Source organism: Arachis hypogaea, chromosome 11, assembly GCF_003086295.3.
Source record: "Arachis hypogaea cultivar Tifrunner chromosome 11, arahy.Tifrunner.gnm2.J5K5, whole genome shotgun sequence".
NCBI classification, from domain to species: Eukaryota; Viridiplantae; Streptophyta; class Magnoliopsida; order Fabales; family Fabaceae; genus Arachis; species Arachis hypogaea.
In genome coordinates this window covers 38,837,318-38,860,555 of record NC_092046.1, presented here as the reverse complement: position 1 = coordinate 38,860,555, position 23,238 = coordinate 38,837,318, and the positions used below count along the sequence as shown (strand labels likewise).

Below are 23,238 nucleotides of genomic sequence, written 5' to 3'. Positions count from 1 at the left end.
ATCCGGCTTAATGAAATGGTCGCTGAGCCCCACGACGCCGTGCTGGTGAGTCTGTAGGTCGGCGTCCCTTAGGCCTAAAGCGTCGAACACATTACGGAACATGATGTTCGAGTCTGCCCCTGTATCTACAAGGATTCGCTTGACGAGACCGATTCCTACTCTGGCCGTTATGACCATGGGAGGGCTTTCTCCGACTTTGTCGAACCATTGATCCTCCGGGCCGAATGAAATGGACGGGTGCTTCCTCGTGCTTCGTGCAGAGGACGAGGAGACTGCCAAAACTTTGGCATCTTTCCTGTGTGCCGACCTTGACCTAGGTGCCGCATTCCTAGCTGTTACCATGTTCACTATCGTGAGGCTTTGGTCGTCGTCCTCCGGTTCTTGGCGTCGCTTTGCTGCCCGTGTCCTGTCTTTGCCGTCCTGGTCGCGATTCCGTCGTCTCGGCTCTCTAATGAGATGGGAGAATTCAGCTAGCTTTCCATCCCTGATCGCTTGTTCTAATGCGTCCTTCAGGTAGAAGCAATCATGTGTCTTGTGCCCGTAGCCCTTGTGATAGTCACAGTAGAGGCTTCAGTTTCCCCCTATTCGTTCCTTTAGTGGTCAGGGTTTCAACAAGATCCCCTTTTCGGCGATTTGTTGATAAACTTCCATGATTGGTGCGGTGAGGGGAGTGTAATTAGTGAACTTTCCGACACGAGAAAATGGTCTGGGTGCCTTGCTCGGACCGCCGTCCCTAGCGTGTTCCTTTTGTCCTTCTCTGTTCTTGCGGTGTCGGTCTTGGTTGTAAGAGGGCTGCCGTTTGTTGGCGGCCACGACTTGGCTAACTTTTTTGTCATTAATGTACTCCTTGGCTACACATTGAATCTCTTGTATGGTCCACACCGGCTTCGTGGTGAGGTGCTTTCTGAAGTCCTCGTTCAGGAGTCCGTTTGTCAGGCATAAGCTCGCAACTGAGTCCGTTAGCCCGTCTATTTCCAGGAACTCGTCGTTGAATTGGTCTAGGTATTTCCTGGTTGACTCTCCGGGCCGCTGGGTCACTCCAAGCAGGTTGATTGGGTGCTTTGCTTTGGCAATTCTTGTCGTGAATTGGCCTAGGAAGGTATGGCTGATGTCCGCAAAACTTGTCACTGAGCCCTGCGGGAGGTTATTGAACCACCGTATTGCAGGTCCCGCCAGGGTGACCGGGAAAGCGCGGCACCTTACCTCGTCTCCCACTCCCTCCAGGTTCATCCTGGCCTCAAAGGTCATGAGTTGTTACAGCGGGTCTTGTGTTCCGTCATACCTCATCTCCGTTGGCTTGTCAAAGTGTTTCGGCAGCCGGACTTCGAGGATGGAACGATGAAATGGGGTCACTCCCATTATCACGGGTCCCCGCGTTCTCGTTGTTCTCCCTTCGTCGTCCTCTTGATGAGTCTCCTCATGGTTGCAATCCGTCGTACGCCGCCTCTCGTGCCTGGCGTAGATGAGGGGGTCGTGGCGTCTTCTCACGCGTCCTCTTTCCCCAGCGCTCTCGGATTCAGCTTGAGGGCTGGCTGTGCGTCTGGAATGGCTCCTTGAGTGAGAACGGAAGTGGCTTTGCTCTGGGGTGTGCTGCTCGTGTTCCCGGTCTGCTAGCCGGCGTTCCAAGTCTTGCATCCTGTGACGTAGTTCTTGCATTATTCCGGCGTGGTTGTCGCTAGTTCCCCCGAAAGGGCGTCTTTCGAGAGATCGGGTGGTACGTCTTGGAGGGGACCTCGTGCGCAGTCTGGGAGAAGTCGCGGAGGGTTCCCCTCTGCGGCCTGTCTCTCCTGGGCCCAATACAACGTCCATCCAGGCGACTAGATCCCCACAGACGGCGCCAATGTTCGGTAGCTCGGGTACCGAATGGGTTCGGTTGATTTCCTGATCAGAGAAGGGGAAGTCGTCTGGCCGCACATCTTTGAGCTAAGGGTAGGCGAGGTCCCGAGCTCTTCGGATGTAGAGGGGGGTGTCATCTGCAAATACACTCCGACGCTCAAGTCAGTGAAGTGTGCAGGCGAGTAAAGATTGAGTGGTATGTGACGTACCTTGGGGGAAGGGTAGGTCCTTCCCCATTTATACCGTGTCAGAGGTGGGGAAGGGTAGGTCTGATGCCAGGGCATTTTGGCCAGTTTTACTGACCTTTTTTTTACTGTTTTTAAGGTAGTTTCATGCATTTTCTTAGGAAATAAGCTAGTTTTGGGTAGATATTCACTTACATCTTGATTCAAGCATACATTGTGCACTTTACATGATTTCATGAGAATTTTGCATGAATTATATGATAAATTGGATGATGCATGATCCCATGATTAAGAGCAAGACTTTGATGCACTTTGTTTGATTGATTTCAGGCCAAAAGAAGAAGAGAAGAGCCACGTTAGTGGCTACGTTAGTTACACTAACGTGGGCACTAACGTGGAAGGAAGGAAAGCCACAACGTTAGTGAGAAAAGTTAGTGGCATTAACTTTGAAGAAAGAAAATGGAGCCAACATTAGTGACACTTAACATTATCACTAACGTTGGACCAAGCTCATAAGTGGCCACGTTAGTTGCCACGTTAACTTAGTTAACGTGGCTTCTAACGTTAAGAAGTAAAGGGGAAGCCAACGTTAGTGACATTCAACTTTATCACTAACGTTGGCCAAGTCACAATAAGCCACGTTAACTCCCACGTTAACCTAACATGAAGAAACAAGGTGGTCGACAACGTTAGTGACACCAAACATTGTCACTAACGTTGGAAGGAACCCACACAAGCCCCAATAAGCCACGTTAACTCCCACGTTAACCTAGTTAACGTGGAAGCTAACGTGAAGAAGGGAGGTGATCGCCAACGTTAGTGACACCCAACATTGTCACTAACGTTGGAATGAGCCACACAAGCCACTATGAGCCACGTTAACTCCCACGTTAACTTAGTTAACGTGGAAGTTAACGTGGCACCTGGCAGCCTGACCATGCCTTCTTCAAACACGCATAACTTGAGCCACAAAGCTCCAAATGAGGTGATTCCAGTGGCATTGGAAAGTAGGATTCCAGAGCTTTCCAAGCATATATGGCACTATATGGTTGACACTAAATTTGAGGGAGAAACCCTGCCCCGAAAGTGCAAAGATGAACATGGTATCAACCTGTAGTAAGGCCAGCTGACCTCTTCACCTTCCAAGAAGTGTAACTCGAGTTGTAGAGCTCCAAATGATGCGCTTCCAAAGGCATTGGAAAGTAGACATCCAGAGCTCTCCAACAATATATAATAGTATGGGGTGGACACTAAGGTTGAGCTTCAGAAACTGGCAATAATGAAGCCATGATCGCTAGCGTTATTGGCACTCAAGTTTTTCATTAACGCTAGCAACTATGCCAGCGACCATGTCCACTTCAAAGGAGCATAACTTGAGCTACAGAGGTCCAATTGAGGTGATTCCAGTTGCGTTAGAAAGCTGACATTTAGAGCTTTCCAACGATATATAATACTCTATAGTGGGCATGAAATTGGAGTACAAACAAGAGGCATCTTTTAAGCCCCAAAAACACCAACTGGGCAGCAAGTGCAACATTAGCCACAACAACTTTAGCACTAACGCCACACTTGTGCGTTAGTGTGGCTAACTTTAGCACCAACTTTAGCACCTGGACCTCAATTTGACTCACTTCTCTCTCAAGTCCACTTCAAAGCTCAAGCAAGCAAGCCCACAAGTGTCAACCAATCAATGCCACAAGAAGCATCTAGAATAGAAATTTTCATTTTATTATAATTTGCTTTTAATTTCATTTTTGTAATTTAGGAGAGCCTATATAAAGGCCTTAGTCTTTACATTGAAAACAAGCTTGAAAAGGGGGGGACTGAGATTTTGGAATGGGGGATTGAAGAGGGGTCTTCGGACTCCCTCCCCTCACACACTTTTCCTTCTCTTTCTTTTAGTTGTAATTTTCATTTATGAATGTTGAATTTTAAATTTCAGTTTGAATCTTCATCTTTATTTTTCTGCACTTTCTTTCTTTTCTATTTTTGTAGAGCAATGATCAACTAACTCTTTACATTGGGTTAGAGAGCTCTATTGTGATTCAATGGATTAAGTGTAGTTCTTATTCTTCTTCTTCTTTCTTTCCTCTTGATTTTACTAGAGAGCTTTCGATCTTCATCCAATTGGGTAGTTATCTTGGAAAAGAAACTATTCATACTTGGATCTCTTCTGAACCTTGAAAGGGGAATGAAGAGATCATGCTAGAAATGCTTTCTCATGCTGGACCAAATTGGGTGTGGATGGATATGTGACTATAATCCTTCCAACACTTGATTTGGGAAATGCATGTGGTATAATCAGTGACCATACTTCATCTCTTCTCATGAGCAATTGACCAAGGAATTGGCTATTGATCAAGATTTGAGAGATTGAATTCCAATTCGATCAATTAAGATTGCCAAGGAGATCAATGAATGCATTGATTGAGGAAGAGATGAGAATGAACTTGATTCGGGGGATTGCAATATCTCTTGATCCCAATGTTCATTTTATTTTTTAGTTCTTACATTTTATTTTCCTGCCATTTTACTTCTCTACACTTTATTGCTTTCTTTACTTTCATGCAATTTACATTTCCTTGCTGCTTATCACTCCAATATGATTCGTCTAACTAGAATAATCAATTAACCATTGATTGCTTAATTCGTTAATCTCTGTGGGATTCGACCTCACTCTTTTGTGAGTTTTACTTGACGACAATTCGGTACACTTGCCGAAGGGAAATTTGTTGAGAGACAAGTTTTCCGTGCATCAAGTTTATGGCGCCGTTGCCGGGGATTAATCGTGATTAACAAACTACCGGTTGATTGATTTACTAGATTAGATACTTTTCTTTTTTCTTTATTTTCTTTTGCTTCTTTATTTTCTTTTGCTAACTAACTGTTTTTGATATTGCATCACTGGGAATTTCCTCATCTGTGACAATGGAGATTCCAATTTCTTTTGGTGATTATTGTTTGAGACAGAGCTTTCTGCAGGAAAGAAAGGAGCATCCATCATATTTTAGTCAATCATATTTCATGGGAAACTCTCCACCACCACATAATGATTCACTTTACTATGCTCATGGTGGGTGGGAGTATCAAGAACATGAAATAGGATACTTTCCAGAGCCACAAAATGGTCCATATTTTGGTAAAATTGATCACTACTCAAGTTGTGGCTGGGAAGATCATAATCAAAGAGATTTCACTCATTCATACCCCATTTATCAAGAGCCATCACCTCTCAATTATACAACCTCACCTCCAAGTTTTACATGCCTAAATTCTTTATCATTTGAGTATGCCTCAGCACAAAAGTCTATCCAAAATCCATACAATTCATTTCACCATCCACAAAACTCAATCCACTACCCACAAGAGTCATACCACTTTCAGAACACACAACCACAAAACATCCAATGCCATTCACAAGCCAACCCCGCCCCACCATTACAATCTACCCAACCTCCTTTAGATAAACTTGCTAGGGTGGAACTCATCATTGAAGAATGCAGAAAAAGTAGAATAGAAGAGAGACTTACTAGGATAAAACTCCTCCTTGAAGAAATAATAAAAACAATCGAAGAGGAGAAAATAGCAGAAAGAGACCATAAAGAAAAATTGAGACAGAATGCACAACTTTATTCTGAAGAACAATTCATTGAAGAGCTGAGATCACAAAGAGAGACCACTTCACTCTCTCCAGAAACAGAGGAGTTCATTCAAAGGTCAAGAATAAGGGAGGAAGTCAATCAAGGAAGCCCACACTCCAATAAAATAGAGAGTTGCATAGAGGGTGAGTTCATTGAACCACCAATTCAAGAAGTTCTTGATGAAGAGGATGCTCCACCCATCATACAATACCCAAATCCTGAAATCAAGGTGGTAAAGGCAATCAACATGAACACTAACAAAAGGATGGTGACCAAGAAAAGAAGGACAATATTCATGAAGAAGAAAAGGTCAACCAAAAGCCATCCCACCCCTACCCCCAACAAGCAAGTTTGCTCAAGCTAACAACAGAAGAAGGCTTGCTGGGGAGAGGCATTCAAAACAAGGGGCATTAACTGGCTCCTCTTTCCTCTTGAGGTCATTCCTCTTAACAAACTGGAAGAAGAGGAAGAAAGTTGTGAACAACATGTAAAGCTAATGACATTAAAAGAGCGCTTGTTGGGAGGCAACCCAACTGTAGGTAACATTTTCTTGCTTTGCTTAGTTTACTTTCAATAATCTGGCATATGATTGCACTCTAAGTTTGGTGTTGCCATGCAACAATTTGATTTTCAATCTTCACTGGGTACTTGCGATCGGGCGCCTTGTTCCTAACCGTCCGGGTCGGGTGGTGCCCGGGTCGGGCCGGCCCACATTCAGTTTGTACCAGGCCGTAACATGATGTTATTAGAATGTTGATGTTGTTGATGATTTGGGTTTGTTGGAGAAATAATGCAATTTTGTAGAGAATGATGAAGTGTATATGCATGTTGTTGATGATTTTGTATAAAGATGCTTTGGATATGAATTATTGTGTGAAAATGATTGAAATTGTGAAATTGGTGTAATATGGAATAAAATGGTGTATTGAGGTGTTTTGAAAATTGAGGTTTAGTATTTTCAATGAAAACTCTATTTTTTGACCAATTTTGGTGGAGCATAACTTGACCTCCAAACCTCCAACTTTTATCAAACTTGTCTAGAAAGAAAATCTAGTCCGAGAGGTTTATACCGTTCGAAGAACGGATGAAAAATAATTTTTAATAAAAAAGTTATGTGCGTCAAAATTTCGGTATGTAAAACTAAAATTCTGCAGCACTTACCATTTTGGCCACCCTGCATAACTCGCGTACTGTGAGCCTCGCACGCGATGCGGCCATTTCTTTCGGGTTTGGTGTCTCGCGTATGCGAGCAAGTATATGCGTACACGAGCAAGGCAAAACACACCCCCATGTACGCAAGACCATCCATGCGTACACAAAACCCCTGTTTTCAGCAAAGTGAATTTTATGATTTTAAAGCATAATTTGGAACCTCTAAACTTCTTTCTACTCTTTTAGCCCCTAAACCTTAGTTGTATGCTGAGTGATGAGATGAAGTTAGGAAGGAATGGTAATTTGGAGATGAAGAAATCTTGAGACGAGATGAATTATGTATGAGAAGTGCAGAAATATGATATATAAATGATGAATATGGCTGTAATGAATGATTAAGAAGGAATATGAATGAATGATTTATAATGACTTTGAAAATGAAATTGTTTTGGGCCTTGACCTGGCAAGGTTCGTGGTGGTTTACCGCTTGCCTAGTGTCGAAATGTTATGTGGGGGTTCGTGGTGGTGTACTGCCCACATATTTTTAAAAGAAAATGTTATGTGGGATTTCTGATGGTTTACCGCACACATGTGTTTGTTGTTTTTTCAATTGAAGATCTTTTGAGGTTCGTGGTGGTGGTGTACCGCTCGCAATAGCGGGGTTCATGGTGGTGTACTACGCGCCCACCAGGTGGGATTTGTGGTGGTGTACTACCACCGATTTTTAAGAGGACGATATCCGGGTTAGCTACCGATGTGTCGGGTTCTGACAAAGTAACTGACACGTGAGCTCATGGCCAGTAAGAAAGGTATGCATCATATGCATTTAAGTGACTTGTTTGATTTTGCATTCTTAGGTTTGCGTAATTGATATTCATACTTAACTGTTATATGTTCTGTTTGCTGTAACTGTAAACTACTTATGTTTTCTTTGTATGGATTGTTTGTCTGTGCATCGGTATTTTGGAGGATTGGAGAAAAGGTGATGAACATAGGAGTTAAGTTAGAAATTGAAATAGAATCTAGAATCCTTAGATACCTCACCCTGTTTATGGTTTTCAATGTTAGTTTTAACTTTGAATCTGTTGTCGAAAGTTCTAAGATCGCCTTCAACTTTAATGTTAGTTATATGGGAATCGTTACCATGTTAAGAACCTCTAGTTCTCATCCCATACATATTTTGTGGTTTTCAGATGCAGGATGTGAGGCATCTCACTGAGGCATACTGGAAGCTTTCTGCAAGCGAAGAACTCTACTTGTTTGGGGTTTCATTTTGGTTTAGATGCATATGTACATAATTATATATGTCCGATATATATATATATATAATGTTATGTCTCCCCTAGAGGTTGACTTGGAGAAACAGGTTCTGTAAACAGTATCTTTGGATATTTTGGGTTTCACGTGTATATATGTATGTATATATATGCTCTGGCCGGTCTTAACTTCGCGAACCAAGTCAAAAGCTTTGTTATCTGTATCTTGGAACTCTTTTTGTATATATTCATGTTTAGTTTATTTCGTTTATGTTAACGCTTTCAGGAGTGTTGCGCTTTTTCATTTAATGTTTGTTTTAACTTTCTTTCAAAAGCTCTTAGATAAACTTCATTTCAACTATATTATATATAAGATTTTATTTTTAGAGGTTGTAGTGCCTCGCCACCTCTGTTTTACATCCTAGGTGTAAAGCTCTGTATGGTAGGGTGTTACAGAAGATACAAGAGAGTGGCTCCTGAACTCATTTATTTTGAAAATAAAAATTTTATTTTACTTATAACGAGAAAGAAGAGTATTATTTGACATATTTTAGTTATTATTATTATTATTATTATAGAGGGGAGAGAATAGAGAAAGATAGAAAACGGAGAGAGAGAGAGAGAGAAAGAATGAGAGAATTAGAAAAAAGGATAAGGGAAGAAGTTTATTAAGAGAAAAAATTTATTTTAATTGTAATAAAAGAGTATCATGTGTTATATTTTAGTGGTTAAATTTTTAATAATAATAATATAGTGGAAATAATAATAGACCTCCTTGATTTTGGAGGAAAATAATTCAATTCAATTGTAATGAAAAAATATCATGTAGCACATTTTGATTGTAAAATTAATAATATATAATAAATATATCAAAGGATGATGTTAATATTAGAATTTTGGATATGAAATTGTTTGTCTAGAGAATATGGTAAAAAAGAGACTTGTCATTTTCTTTGCCTACTAAAGGAGAGATTAAATTACATCATATTCCTATACTAGCAACTTCACACGTAGCTAACTTTTGTTAGGATGAGCTGAGGTTATGAAGGAGAATCAATTCAGGAATGTGAGTGTTCAAAAAATTTTTTGGAATAAAATAAAAAATAATTATTTTTCAAAAAATATTTTTTATCTTTTTTTATTGGGATCCAAAATTTTCTTGGAAGTTGAAGCAAGTTCACCCACTGCATCAACGAACTTGTCTAATTTGTTGAAGTTCGCCCGCTGCATCGACGAACTTCGTGAAAATTATGAAGTTTACCCAACGCGACAAACTTCACCTATATACACCAAGTGGTCCTCTCATTTTCTCACGCATGATTAAAAGAATTCACTTACTCCCTCATATTTTCACTCTCTTCTCTCAATATTCACTTCTCTGCCTTCAAGTCAAATTTCAAGTAAGTTATCTAAACTACTTTATTTTTAAATTATTTTACTGTGATATTATTTTATTAATTTCAGAATCGAATTTTTGATATAATTAGTTAGCATTAGATATTAATAAAATGATAGTTATATAGACTTAATTAGTTGAAAATATAAAAATATTTATTTAAAATTAATTATTTAAAAATATAGAGATAATTATTTAGAATTAATTATTCAAAAAAATATAGAGATAATTATTTTCAATTATTTACTTAAAAATATAAGAATAATTATTTGGAGTTAATGTTTTAGAAATCAGTGTAAAAATTATTTACAATTAATTATTTTGAAATTAGTGTTAAGTGATAGAGATATATATTTTGTTAATTGTTTAAAAATTTTGTGGATTTAAAAATGATTGATATTAATTTTGTAAAGATTTTATTTTTAATACTTTAATGGACTAAGAATTAGTAGGTTACGAGGAGACGTTGTATAGATTAGACCAGGTAGAGTACATTACTGAAAAACTTGGCCAACTAGTATTTGTTTAAATTATGAGTTTAATAAGTATAAAATATGTATATTATTTTAATCACGTACTGGACATAAATGTTAATTTTTTTTTAGCCTAACAAGGTGTTGTAGACTCATTAGAATTTACTGGCGAGATCCAACGAGAGCATCAGGATACATGTACGATGGGTTGGTTTCGAACATGTAGCCTACATGGTTGAGTGAGACCATGACTAACCTTTGGTATTCGCATTGGGGGGGAGAAAGTATCATATTTTCCAAATTCTACGTGGGAAGATGACAATTACCTTATAGGACATGGCATATAGATGGGTCTCAATGTTGATGGAGACTGATTGGGAGCAATATTCTGATGAGCGTTCTATGGAGGACCTATGACAACAGTTTCTAAGACATGTACCAAGTCTGAACCACAGATAAGGTCAGAATAAGTGGACCATCAACTAATCGTGATTCAGAGACACTGTTTGTGGTGAGTTGGCTGATGATGCTATAGAGGAGCGACTATTTTAATACATCCGAAGGTACATTATGTAGATCTTAAGGGCATTCTATTTCCAGATGCCTCTGTCTCCTGCATGCACATGAGGTGATTACCTCTGTTGGAGGACCTGAACCGATGTGACCGGTCGTCTTGAAGTTCAGTTGTTCTTGCGTGGTTGTATTGCCAAATGTGTCGTGTAACCGACTATAGGCAGCAAAATGCAATAGCCAGGCTATAGGTTGTAGTCATTTATTGCCTGAGATTAGATAGAAAGAAGGGCTAGGCCTCTCTCATCTCTCCTTCGATCACAGCAAATGCAATGGACAATATATTTGAATTACCATATTAGATAATAGTCATCAGTAGAGTACCTCCATATATTCCATATAAATAAGTGTTATCAATCGAGATAAGTGTTTGCAATACTTGAAAGCTTCTACACAAGGAGGGAACGTCCAAAACACCCAATGAAACATGGCACTATCGTTGTCAACACCTATGTTACAAGTTGCACTCAAGTATCTAAATCAGGAACTTTGCATGTTAAAATACAACGAATCATAAGTAACTAACTAAATGCAATATAATCAGTCCTACCAGATAGGTACATCTGTATTACGAATAACGATGTAGGAAGCTCGTTATACGATGCTTCTCAATCTCCATATATCATTGCAATGACTCTTTGCATTGCAAGCCAAATTTTTTTATAAGATGTCTTGTAACCAAAGTGATTCTCAATGGCTCATTAAAGAACTCTTATGCTGATTGTAGGATCCACCTTACCATAGTGAATGTAATCAGCTACCACCTTCAAATCCAATCTTCCATGATCCTGACCTAATGTTGTTTGCATGCAAGAATGTGAACCACTATATCTCCTAACTTTCTATTTTTCTTGCTTTTGACGATATAAAATGTGTATGTTTCTTTGACATCCTACACAAACTAGGTGCATTGTACAACATACTTCAACTGGTCACTCTCTAATATCTTATACTCCACAACCATCCTGATGCTATATAACTTTATCGCTATCACGAGTTCTTCTTTGTTTTCGAATTGCTGCCCAATCTCAAACTTATGCATTGGATCATCCTCGGACCCTCTCTGACTAAAGGACCAATCTTTGTTCATTGCATCAAGATTTAACGTGAAATAGTGAGCAGGATGATCATACGGTTTGAAAATAGTAGGCTATGTTAGCACAACTTGTGACATTGTGAAGTCGTTTAGCTCTTCACCTTCCTTCTCATATATATCCACTGGTTCGGCATTTGCATCTTCATTATTGGACACATGGTGAGCTTGATAAGGATTCATCATTGGGTCTCCAACTGCAAAATCATCATATCTTTCATAATTTGCTTCCAACACACCATTATTATAATCCTTAGGATTCGACTCCCCTTGACCCCTCAGGTGGCATGTTCAAATCAACTATCAATCTTCTATTGTTTGTTCTGAATGTCGCAGATGATGGGTTTTCATCACCCACTTTCAAAGAAGTCCCTGCACACATATCAACCAGAAACACAAATAACTCTAACAGATAGACATTTGAAAAATGATTGTGCCAACTCCTGATTAGTCGTATGTCTTCATCATCATATATTCGATACCTATGTCAAATAAAAAATTATTAGAACTGATGATTACATAAAAAAGTAATATTAAAAAAATGTTTGCTTAAAAAATAAGCAAACAATAAAAAATAAAATACCTTTTTGTAAATTAAAGTGCTGCCTACCTCCATTGAATATTTGTAATAGATTTTTCTCATCATCTTTGTGTGTTGTTGACTAACTGCGTGTACTTAAAATTTTTTTAACGTCAACACCTCTCTCACTTCAATTGGCAAGTATACAAAAGTCGGTTGCACAGAGCTAAGTACAACAGATCTATCTTGATCAAATACGATTTCACTATCATAATGAATTGATAAAAATGGTATTCCATATATTATAGAGATGATAGTGATGAGAAGTATAAAAGAGAAATAGTAAATTTAAATGTGAATGAAGAGAATCCAGTGTGTGAAATTTATATTAGAGCTTAGAATAAGGTCGCAGCTGACAAAGGGATGTAGTGGGTGAACTCTATAAATTTCACGAAGTTCGCCAATACAGTAGGCAAACTTCATTAGATTACGCAAGTTTGCTGATATAGTGAGTGAACTTGCTTCAACTTCTAAATAAAAAAATTGGAATCCAATAAATAAAGATAAAAATATTTTTTTGAGAAATAATATTTTTTCATTTTATTCTAGAGTTAGATGTCAATTGTCAAAACAATGATCTAGAGTCAATGCTCTTTTGTACTATAAATTCAAAATCATAGATTCAGGTCAAAGCTCAAAATACCATATTTTAAATAGTGACCAAGTCTACATCTATAACATAAACTAAAAACGTGTAATGCAAGTTTTATTCTTTTATACTTATGTTGTTGTTGATGTCCACTACAAGAAAAGGGGTAATTATCGACGCTATAAATCGACGGCAAAATCTTCGTCGATAATTTTCGACGGTTAGTCGTCGATAAAATAAGAAAATAAAAATTAAAAATAAAATATTAAAATCGACGATGGAGTCGTCTATTATTTTAGAAACTTAGAACCTTCATCTGCCAGTATTGCATTGCCGACAGAGATTGGGCGGGAATATTTTTTTTTCTTTTAAAATCGACAGGATTGCCGTCGATTTTAATATTTATTATATCGACGGCCTTTTACCATCGATAAATTTAAACAATGAAGATCTTTTTTAAAATGAGATGGATGATTTAGATTTATTATATAAAATAGACAGCTAAAGTGTTGATTTGTTTTTCCAAATAAAATTGACTTAGATACCGTCGATTTTTATCAACAAACAGTTTTTTCCCGCGTTTAGTTCCCGCGTCCCTCATTTCTCCCCAGTTCACCTCAGTTTATCTCAGAAGTTAACTCCAATTGGCACCTTCTCCATTTCACCAACCCTACTTCTCTGATTCCGCTGCGCCTCTTCGCTCTGCTGCCACCATGTTGTTGCTCTACTGCTCCCGCACCCATCACACACGCGCCACCGCCCCTCCGCCCCCTGTTTCAAATCGAAAACACATCGTAACACCTCCTTCTTTGTATGAATCTCCAGCAATTTGTTACATGAACTATTGCGAGTGCTACTTTAATTTGCAACAAATGATTTCACAGTTCCTTTTCTCTTTACTTTTCTATGTTGTTTCCTTGTTTTGTGAATCTATTACTATTGCCCTCTGTTTCCTCTTCTTGTTCCATATCTCATATTTTCTGATTCTTCCCTGTAGCTGCTTTGGTTTTACCCGCTATATGAAGAACTTCATTCTGTTATCTCAATCTCTTTGTTCAATTCAGCAATTAATTCGAATTGTATTGGAATTTTGAACTATGGTTTCACTTAATCTGTAACCCTAACTTGCTCTTTTTCAGAGCTTGAAATGAAGAGGATTTTGCTCTACATTTTCAAAGAAAAGCAGAAGAAAAGCATGGAAGCTGGTACAATTCCAAGTTTCTACAAGAAGGCATGTGAAATTGTTACTTTTTCATACTTCGTTCTAGTATAAAATTTGTGTCTATATCATAGTAGACTTCTCCCTCTTCACAATAAAATTTGAATTAGTTCCCAGTGCATCATATCCCTACCAAATCGAACCCAATTTGCTCCATAATTGTGCCAGACAAGTACAATTTTGTCAGAGTATCTGTCTTTGCTGCATATAGGATTAATTTTACACAAGTCCTCTAATGTGTAATAGGATGGTTAAGTTTATCAGTGAAAGCAATTTTTTTCCTCTGCCAAATTTTTGTTTTCTTTTGCTAATCATACCTTCTACTTCAATCTGTTTTCTGTCTGTCACAGTAACTTGCATCCAGTTTAATCCTGTTGATGATAATTACTTCATTAGCGGATCCTTGGATGCTAAGGTTCGCATATGGAGCATTCCTGATAGGCAGGTTGTTGATTGGACTGATATGCATGAGATGGTTGCTGCTGCTTGTTATACACCTGATGGTCAGGTTGGTCTAAAGATTAATATGCATGCATTCACAACATTTGGAAATTCAACTTTTTTAGTTGCATCTCAATCAAATTTGCTAGTTCCTGCAGAGTGCACTGGTTTGTTCTTACAAGGGCAGTTGCCACTTATATAACACATCAGGTACCATCGCTGAGACTTTATTTTCTAATAATTTTTATAACACATTGGTACCACTTATATAACACATCAGGTACCACTTACAGGGCAATTGGCAAAGTACAGGTTTCTGAAGGTATCATTTTCTGGCTAACCTATTCATTGGTTATATCGCTTAAACTTGTGATACTTTTCTCAGTTGGTGACATTCTCCTTATTTACTGAACACTGAATGCTGATGATTTGGACGCAATGTGGGTTTGCTTAAGAGAAAATTGTGTAATAGATGATGCTACTGGCTTGGGTTTCCATGCTAAAAGCTGCCCAAAAGCTGAGAAGATTGTTTCTGATTTTGTGAATGAGCACATCCACAAAGCTCCTTCACTTGCAGCTGTATTAATAACAATGCATTTTCATGATTGTTTTATCAGGGTAATTATTTAGTTATTACTTAAGTAATTACTAATTAGCTTGTTGTGTTTCAAAATAACCTGAGTTTTAATTTTTAGGGGTGTGATGGATCAGTGCTTTTGAACAACACAAACAAGCAAGTTGAGAAGAATGCTTCACCAAACTTGACAGTGAGAGGGTTTGACTTTATTGAGGGAATAAAGAGCCTTGTGGAAGCTGCATGCCCTGGTGTTGTTTCTTGTGCTAATATCTTAACTTTGGCTACCAGAGACTCTATTGTTGCCACTGTGAGTACATCAACATAATAATTATTCATCAACACTAATATTATATAATTAACATGGGATTTTCTTCAGGGTGGACTCTTTTGGCAAGTTCCAACAGGTAGAAGGGATGGTTTAGTTTCTAATTTGTCAGAATCCACAAGAAACATTCCTACTCCATTTGATAACTTCACCACCCTGCAAACTAAGTTTAATAATGCTAGACTTGATCTCAATGACTTAGTCATCCTATCTGGTATTTACATTAATAAGTAGCTTATTAATAAGTAGCTTAGTTATCCTATCTTAGGTCAATTAAAGTCAATTACATGTTTGCGGAACTCAGTTGTGAACAAAAATGAATTCCTTATGCAGGCAAAATGCCATTCAGTTAGAGGAGAAGGAGAAAAGGGAGAAAGAAATGAGATCGAAGATTATTGAGGAAGCTGAGGAATATAAGGTGGCTTTCTATGAGAAAAGGAAGCTTAATGTTGAGACTAACAAGGTTCAAAACAGAGAAAGGGAGAAGGTAAAACATCATCATCATCATTGTTCACTTCCTTCCTGTCTTTTAATTCTATAATAAATTTCGCTTATGGAACAGCTATACTTAGCTAATCAAGAGAAGTTCCACAAAGAGGCCGACAAAAATTACTGCACCTGATGCCGCCTCACATGATGCCGCCTCCACCTGCACCTGCCAAAGGCCCCAAAGATGGCAAGGATGCAAAAGAAACAGCATTTAAAAATGGGAAGCCTGCACCAGAAGGTGCACCTGCATCGCAACCGAAGGATGCTGCCACCAATAATGGCACTACAGAGGTACCCCAAAAAGAAGCTCCTTCCACTAAGGAGCAATCTGCTACATAATTCTGCACATCACTTTGGCTTTCTCAGAACCTCATTTCTGCTGTCGCCCTTCTCAGTGAAGTCTTTGCGGATATCTTTTGTTCTTCTCTTTAGTTTCTATGGCTCATTGGTTCACTATTTTTATATTTTTCATTTTTACAACATTATGATTTTGTATCTATCAAAATCCATTATTTTTTACTTGCTTTGACCTTTGACCATAGAAATTCAGTGTTCATCAGTTTTGATACAACGAGAATTTGTCAATTAAGTAGCTTAAACCTTGAATCGATCTGATATCTAATGATTGCTACCTAATCATTATGGCCATTTAGGTTTCACTTACACAGGCAAGAATAGATGAGTAAACTCGATGAGGACTCTGATGGTTTCTTTCAGCCACATGTATGGATTCTTATTGTTATTGGGTTTTCTATTTAGTGTTCTCTTCATGTGTTTAATTGAGTTGTCTCATTTTTCCATTAAAAAATGCAGCTATATTGATATGCTTGAAAAGGAAGAAGCTTAAATCTACTGCTAATAAGGATCTCAACAAATCGTCTGCTGATGAGGTATTGCTAATATTTTTAAAAAAATTTTCAATGTGATGCTTACAGTTTAAACATTTTTAAGTAAGCTCTTATATTGGACTAAAGTCCTTATACTATGCTAATATTTTTCAACCAAATCCTTCTCGTGTAAAAATTTCGTAATCAAGATCTTATGCTGTACAAAAATTTTCAGGAAAATGGTAATTTATCATCCATGACCATTACATGAGGTTGATTACAAAATTTTAAACTCAAGGATCTTGTTAAGATATGCTTCTATGATATAGGCACTTGATTAGATATACGTAACGCGTATAGAATATACTAATCTGATTACAAGTTTTAACTATAAAGACATAATTAAAAAATGAGTGACAGTGAAACTATAAAGACTTTCACTAATATAGCCTTAGCCTTTTTTTATATTCTTGTATAACAAAATACAATATTCTAGTATAATATCCAACCTAAGATATTTTGTCTTTTCGGGGGATCATCTTGTCTCCACTTTATAATATCCTCAAACAAGGCTGACAAGAAGACATGCCAAAGGAAAGGTAAATGCATGTAATTGAAATCTAGTGGAGTAATTGAAATTTCAGTTTCTTTTTTTTTTTCCATTAGAAAGTCTTGAGGTGTCCCATTTCCTTTAACTTTTATACCCTGATATTCTTTTTTGCCATAACCTGGTCTTGGAAGATCCTTAAAAAGCGACACTCGTTAAGGATATGTGCCAGCTCCAACAATTAATATAAACTGCCTTTATATTACTAACATTGCCAAATACCAGCAACAAAAATTTCTTCCTGGCTCCATACCATTAGTTAATGATATTAGTCATCATAGTTTGAATCATAAACTTATTTCAGTGTTAACAAAAAACAAAGTTTCCTTATTCATCTCCTTTCAATTGTTGTTATATTCTTTTTTACTTCAGGAATCGAAAATAGTTGACCTTGTCAAACCATTGCCTGGTAGTAAGATCATGGTCTGGTGGCCAGCGGACAAAACATAAGTATTTCAGTCTTCTTACCAACTGTGGCCTTTATTTCTATTTTTTTAGAATCTGAATAGATACTATGTAATTATGTTAATTTGAATTAGAATTTGGGAAAACATGAAATTCATGCAATCTCTATCCTCTCTTCCATCTCAGCAGTTATGATGGTATATGATGCTGTAGTATGTCCATGCTTGTGAACTATCAATTTAGGATAATGCTAATACTTAGAGCAAAAAATGCTATTAATTGTCGAAGGCTTCGGCATGAAATTCCTATGGATAGTGAAAAAATAAAGTTTATTGTTGATAGAAAAAGAAATCACTATACAAAAGGAGGGTGTAATTGTTGTGTGCAATCTCATTCCTTTTCTTACTAGGTCTTAGCTTCTTCATTAAGCTCTCTTATTTTCCATATATATAATTGATGCTCTTATAAAATTCTTTTCTTCAGGTTTTATGGGGGGTTGTTGAATCTTATGATCCTGTCAAAAAAAGGTGTGTATAAAGCTTCAGTGCCTTTTTCAGTTATTTTTTGACATGTTTGATTTCATCAATTTAATACATGCATAGTTACATTGTGCTACCAGGTACAAGGACTTGCTCTTCAGAGACTCGCCGAGGCATCGGATACGCAAGTATAATCCGGTCTGTTGAATCTATAGTAGAGACTCGTCGTGTTAGATACTTCATAGATACTTTTACATATTTCTAGCTATACTTTATTATTTTTCATACTATTTTTTAAACTTATTTAGAGTATCACATGATTACATTTCTCTTTTAGTTATAAGTTGTGTTTTATGTTAATTATTTTATCAAATTTGTATAGATATATGTTAATTATTATAGTAGTGGCATAATGAGTGTATGTTTATCAATTTGTTATAATATGAAATTAATGAATTTAGATTTCAATTTGTGGTTCTATATGACCCTGCTGTTATCATTTGCATCTTTGGTTACAATAAAATCGACGGCAATGCTGTCGCTTTTTAAATTTAACATAGACAAAAATCGACGGCAATGTTGTCGATTTTAATGTAAAATAGACAAAAGAAAATGGAAAATATGTCGGTAATTTAATAATTAAATCGACAGCTAATTTGTCAATTTTAATAAATAAAAATATCGACACAAGTGTCGTCGATTTTAGATAATATTATCGATGACAAAGGTGTCGCTTTTATTAAATATGTAAAAATCTTAAACCTATATTATCGACACTGTAGCCGTCGATTTTATTAAAAGTTTATCGACACCCAAAAAAGCCATCGATTTTATTAGTTTTTTGAAAAATCGACACGCTTTAAAGCGACGACTAACATCGTCAATTTTATCGTCGATTTTTAATATTATCGACGGCAAAACCGTCGATTTGGCCGTCGATTTTAACGGTATTTCTTGTAGTGGTTATCATCTCTTGCTTCATTTCATTTATTGTGAGAATCATTTTATATAGCAAAAGAATATACACTCTACATTGTTCACTTATAACTTCCTATTATGTTTCTATGCTCATGTTTGTTTCTAAATTTTTTCACTTTTACATTCTTTGGTATTTCTATCTCCGTTTGATAAGTACTTAAATTTGCATGATAGCAGTAATAATTCTACTCTTATTTGCATGGTACTATGCTCAAATTAATGATTATGGTGATTTAGATTAGTTGTTTGTATGGCTTATCTTATATGTGTACATTCTCATTTTCATAATTAATTTAGAATATAGAGCCTTATATCTTTAATATAATTGAAATTTATCTTTGCTAATCTAATAATGATAAATATCATTGCTTTTATAATATAGATTTAAATTTTAACATTGAGATTACATGATTAAAAAAAAGTGACGGGAAAAGACATCATGGTAAAATTGGTGAAAGGTGATAATAATAATGATAGAAGAACCATTGTGATATTAATAGTGATGGAACTATTATAGATTATGTGTTCCTAATAAATTAGAAAAATTTTCTTCTATTTTTGATCTTTTTAATTAATATGATTAAGTTGAAGAATAAGAATATTGGGTCTCAATATATTAAGTGTAAACTTTTAAATTATTAAATGCATTCATTATGTTTGATAAAATATCACAAATCATTTAGAACAACCTCTTAACTATATAATATAAAATTGCCACGAAATGATGATTATTCTGTAATTACAAAAGCTCTGTGATATTTTTGTGATTGAGAGCTTATATGATTTTGGAATTGTCTACATTATTACTTTAGCTATCAGCATGAAGTGTGTTCTTTGACTAATCATACATAGAATATGTACATTCTTTTGTGATATCATTAAAAAGGAAACATAAAAAATAAGAAAAGAGGGACTTAAAAACATATTTTTTTTCTTTTTTTGTATCTCTTTATTCTTTGAATCTGTATCTAAGTATCTTCCATTGAAGAAATGTTATTAAAAGTAATCTTTATACTATTTTTGTACTATTTTTCGGGGATATTTTACAAAGTAGAAGAGAGTTTTAGATCAGCGATTAAATTATTTCTTTATAATCTCAAAATCATAGATTCAAACCCTAAAAACAATCACAGATGTAATTATCAAGTGTAATTATCAAGTTAACATGTGTGTATTAAATCTTTTAAATGTAACTCTTTCTCAATCATATATTTATGCAGAATGCTTCTGTATTAATAACATCAGTATTTTTTTCGTTCTCATAACCTAGTAACGGTCTAAAACTAACACACTTCTGAAGATTTTAAAAAATAATATAGACATTACACAACTTTTTATATTCTTAAAATTCGTACATTGTAACACACATTGATAACTGTATAATTTTTCAAAAAATCTTTCTCCATTGTTGTCAATTTGTCATAACTAGAAAAAAATTGTTAATTTTTATATGTCTAATATGAAGTAATTAACTATATATCAATTTGGACACTTATATTAATCACACACAAAAAATTAATCTTGTTGACCATAATTCATTTAATCTAATTGAAACCATTATTCCTTTAGTAAAGTAAAAGTTCTTATCATCAAAACGCAACCATTTTCAAAAATATATACACATATTAGAAAAACTACAAAGGAAATTAATAGAAAAACTACAAAGGAAATTAATTATTACTGTAGGATTACAAGTGTTCATAACACGCAGCGGAAGTAATAAAGTAATCCTATTGATCTATTTTGTGCTTAAAACTTTATTGAAATAAGATGGGTTAGATGCCAATACCTAAGTACCCTAGTGAATGAAAACTTTCTCCTTCGATAGTACGAAGGTACTATGTGTATCCACACCGAGACTAATCCTTGTTGTCAACTCCTTGACCAATGAATTTAACTGAGAAATTTCTTGCAACTCCTTGCACCAGCAATTCTTCACTAAGAATTGGAATATTTGTGTATGTGGAGGTAAAAGAAAAACTTGTGTGTACTTTCTTTTATCATATACACATATATATAGTATGAGATTGATGACTGATTTGTGAATCAGATTACAATTTAATTTGAAACAGAATCAGTTGGGATCTTATCCATATTTAAAACTCATCATAGAATAAATAATTAATTATTTAATATTCTCAATTATCATATTATTATATTCATGGTGCTAGCAAAGAATATAATAATATTCCATTTGAATTTATATAATTATTTATTTGATGTAATCAAAATAATAATTAAATGATTATTTACCAAGGATTAGAACACTCGTTAGTGTGTGACCCCATAGGTTCAATACTAAGCGGGTAGTAAATTAGTCATACTAAATTTACTAATCAAGGTTGGCGTCTAGCAACGCTCCTTGACGACCCGATAGTATGAAGTAATAATATTTTTACTAAGAACCCAAGATGAACAAAAAATACAACTCCTTCCATCTTTTCAGCTCTTGGCTAACTTTTAGAGTACGGTTTAATTGTCAAACTCTAACTTGTTACCATTATTATAATGAATTATGAATGACTTAGGAAACTCATTTCTTAATTCATTCAAACCCCTTGGCCAAGGCATTATTTATTTCATTCATTATAATCGTAGAGCTCAAACTCATTACCATAGTTGATGAATTCCATTTTGACTAATCATTAATTCTACAAGTATTTAAATCATACCCAATATCCATTCAACTAACACCGTAGGGTGTTAGGTGTCCGGAATCAAAGTATAACAAATACATTATCAATTACTATGATAGTTGCAGGTCAAAGAAAAATTCTAATATTATGTTCATCATAAGAATATCCTATTGACAAATATACGGTAACTATAACCATTAGGAATTCTTAGAGTGAGTCAGTTCAATGGTTATATCTCTATATATACCATTTATATATATAATTTAATAAATGAGATCTATTAATCTTCATCCAATGAAGACTATTATATATATATATATATATATATATATATATATATATATATATATATATATATATATATATATATATATATATATATATATATGTTAATCTATCCGAATCACTAATGTCCCATTTTTAGTGATTCTACGATTAAGAACAATTTAAATTAAAAGTACTCAAAAAACGTATATCTCATTATTACGATCCCTATCGTAATTATTCGTTTCTAATTTTAATTAAGGACACTATCATAAATTATAAAAGTTTATTCTTATAAAAAGAAATAATAATAATAATAATAATAATAATAATAATAATAATAATAATAATAATAATAATAATAATAATAATAATAATTCACAATAGTATTTTGTTGGACATACACACTTATCTCCAACAATCTCCCACTTGCACTAGAGTCAATCAGTCATATATTTCAATCCCAATTCTCACATGTGCTTATCAAACTCTTTTGATCCAAGTGCCTTAGTGAATGGGTCTGCTGCATTATCCTTCCCAGCAACCTTTTGAATTTCAACGTCTCCACGTTCAACGATCTCTCTTATCAAATGATACCTTCTCAAGATATGCTTAGATTTTTGATGTGATCTTGGCTCTTTTGCTTGTGCAATGGCTCCATTATTGTCGCACAGTAATGGAAGTGGTTCTTTAATTGAAGGCACCACATCAAGCTCATTTATGAACTTCTTCATCCACACAGCTTCTTTAGTAGCCTCACTTGCTGCTATATACTCAGCTCCAGTTGTTGAATCAGCTACAGTAGCTTGTTTGGAACTTTTCCAACTCACTGCACCACCGTTTAAGGTGAAAATATAACCTGAAGTAGATTTGCTATCATCTTTGTCTGAGGTAAAATTTGCGTCAATGAACTCTTTTGGTATAAGTTCAGAATCTCCATAGATGAGGAATTGGTCTTTGGTTTTTCTTAAATATTTAAGAATGGATTTAACCATTTTCCAATGTTCCTCACCTGGATTTGCCTGATATCGACTGGCTACTCCTAGCGCATATGCGACATCAGGACGTGTACATGTCATGGTATACATGATAGCTCCCACTGCACTAGCATATGGTATTCTACTCATGCGTACTCTCTCTTCAGAAGTTTTAGGACAATCCTTTCTACTGAGAGTAATTCCAGTGCCTATTGGTAAATAGCCCTTTTTGGAGTTTTCCAT

The 23,238-nt window shown here is 35.7% G+C and overlaps 1 protein-coding gene and 1 pseudogene across 1 annotated transcript; one reads left to right on the top strand and one right to left on the bottom strand.

Moving 5' to 3' along the window:
- Positions 1–15,408: 15,408 nt before the first annotated feature.
- On the top strand, positions 15,409–16,393 carry LOC112720717 (clathrin light chain 3-like; annotated as a pseudogene).
- A 6,095-nt stretch (positions 16,394–22,488) lies between these two features.
- LOC140176094 (secreted RxLR effector protein 161-like) lies at positions 22,489–23,238 on the bottom strand. The gene has a single exon (XM_072205965.1). The coding sequence runs from the start codon at positions 23,236–23,238 to the stop codon at positions 22,489–22,491; it is 750 nt and encodes a 249-aa protein (XP_072062066.1).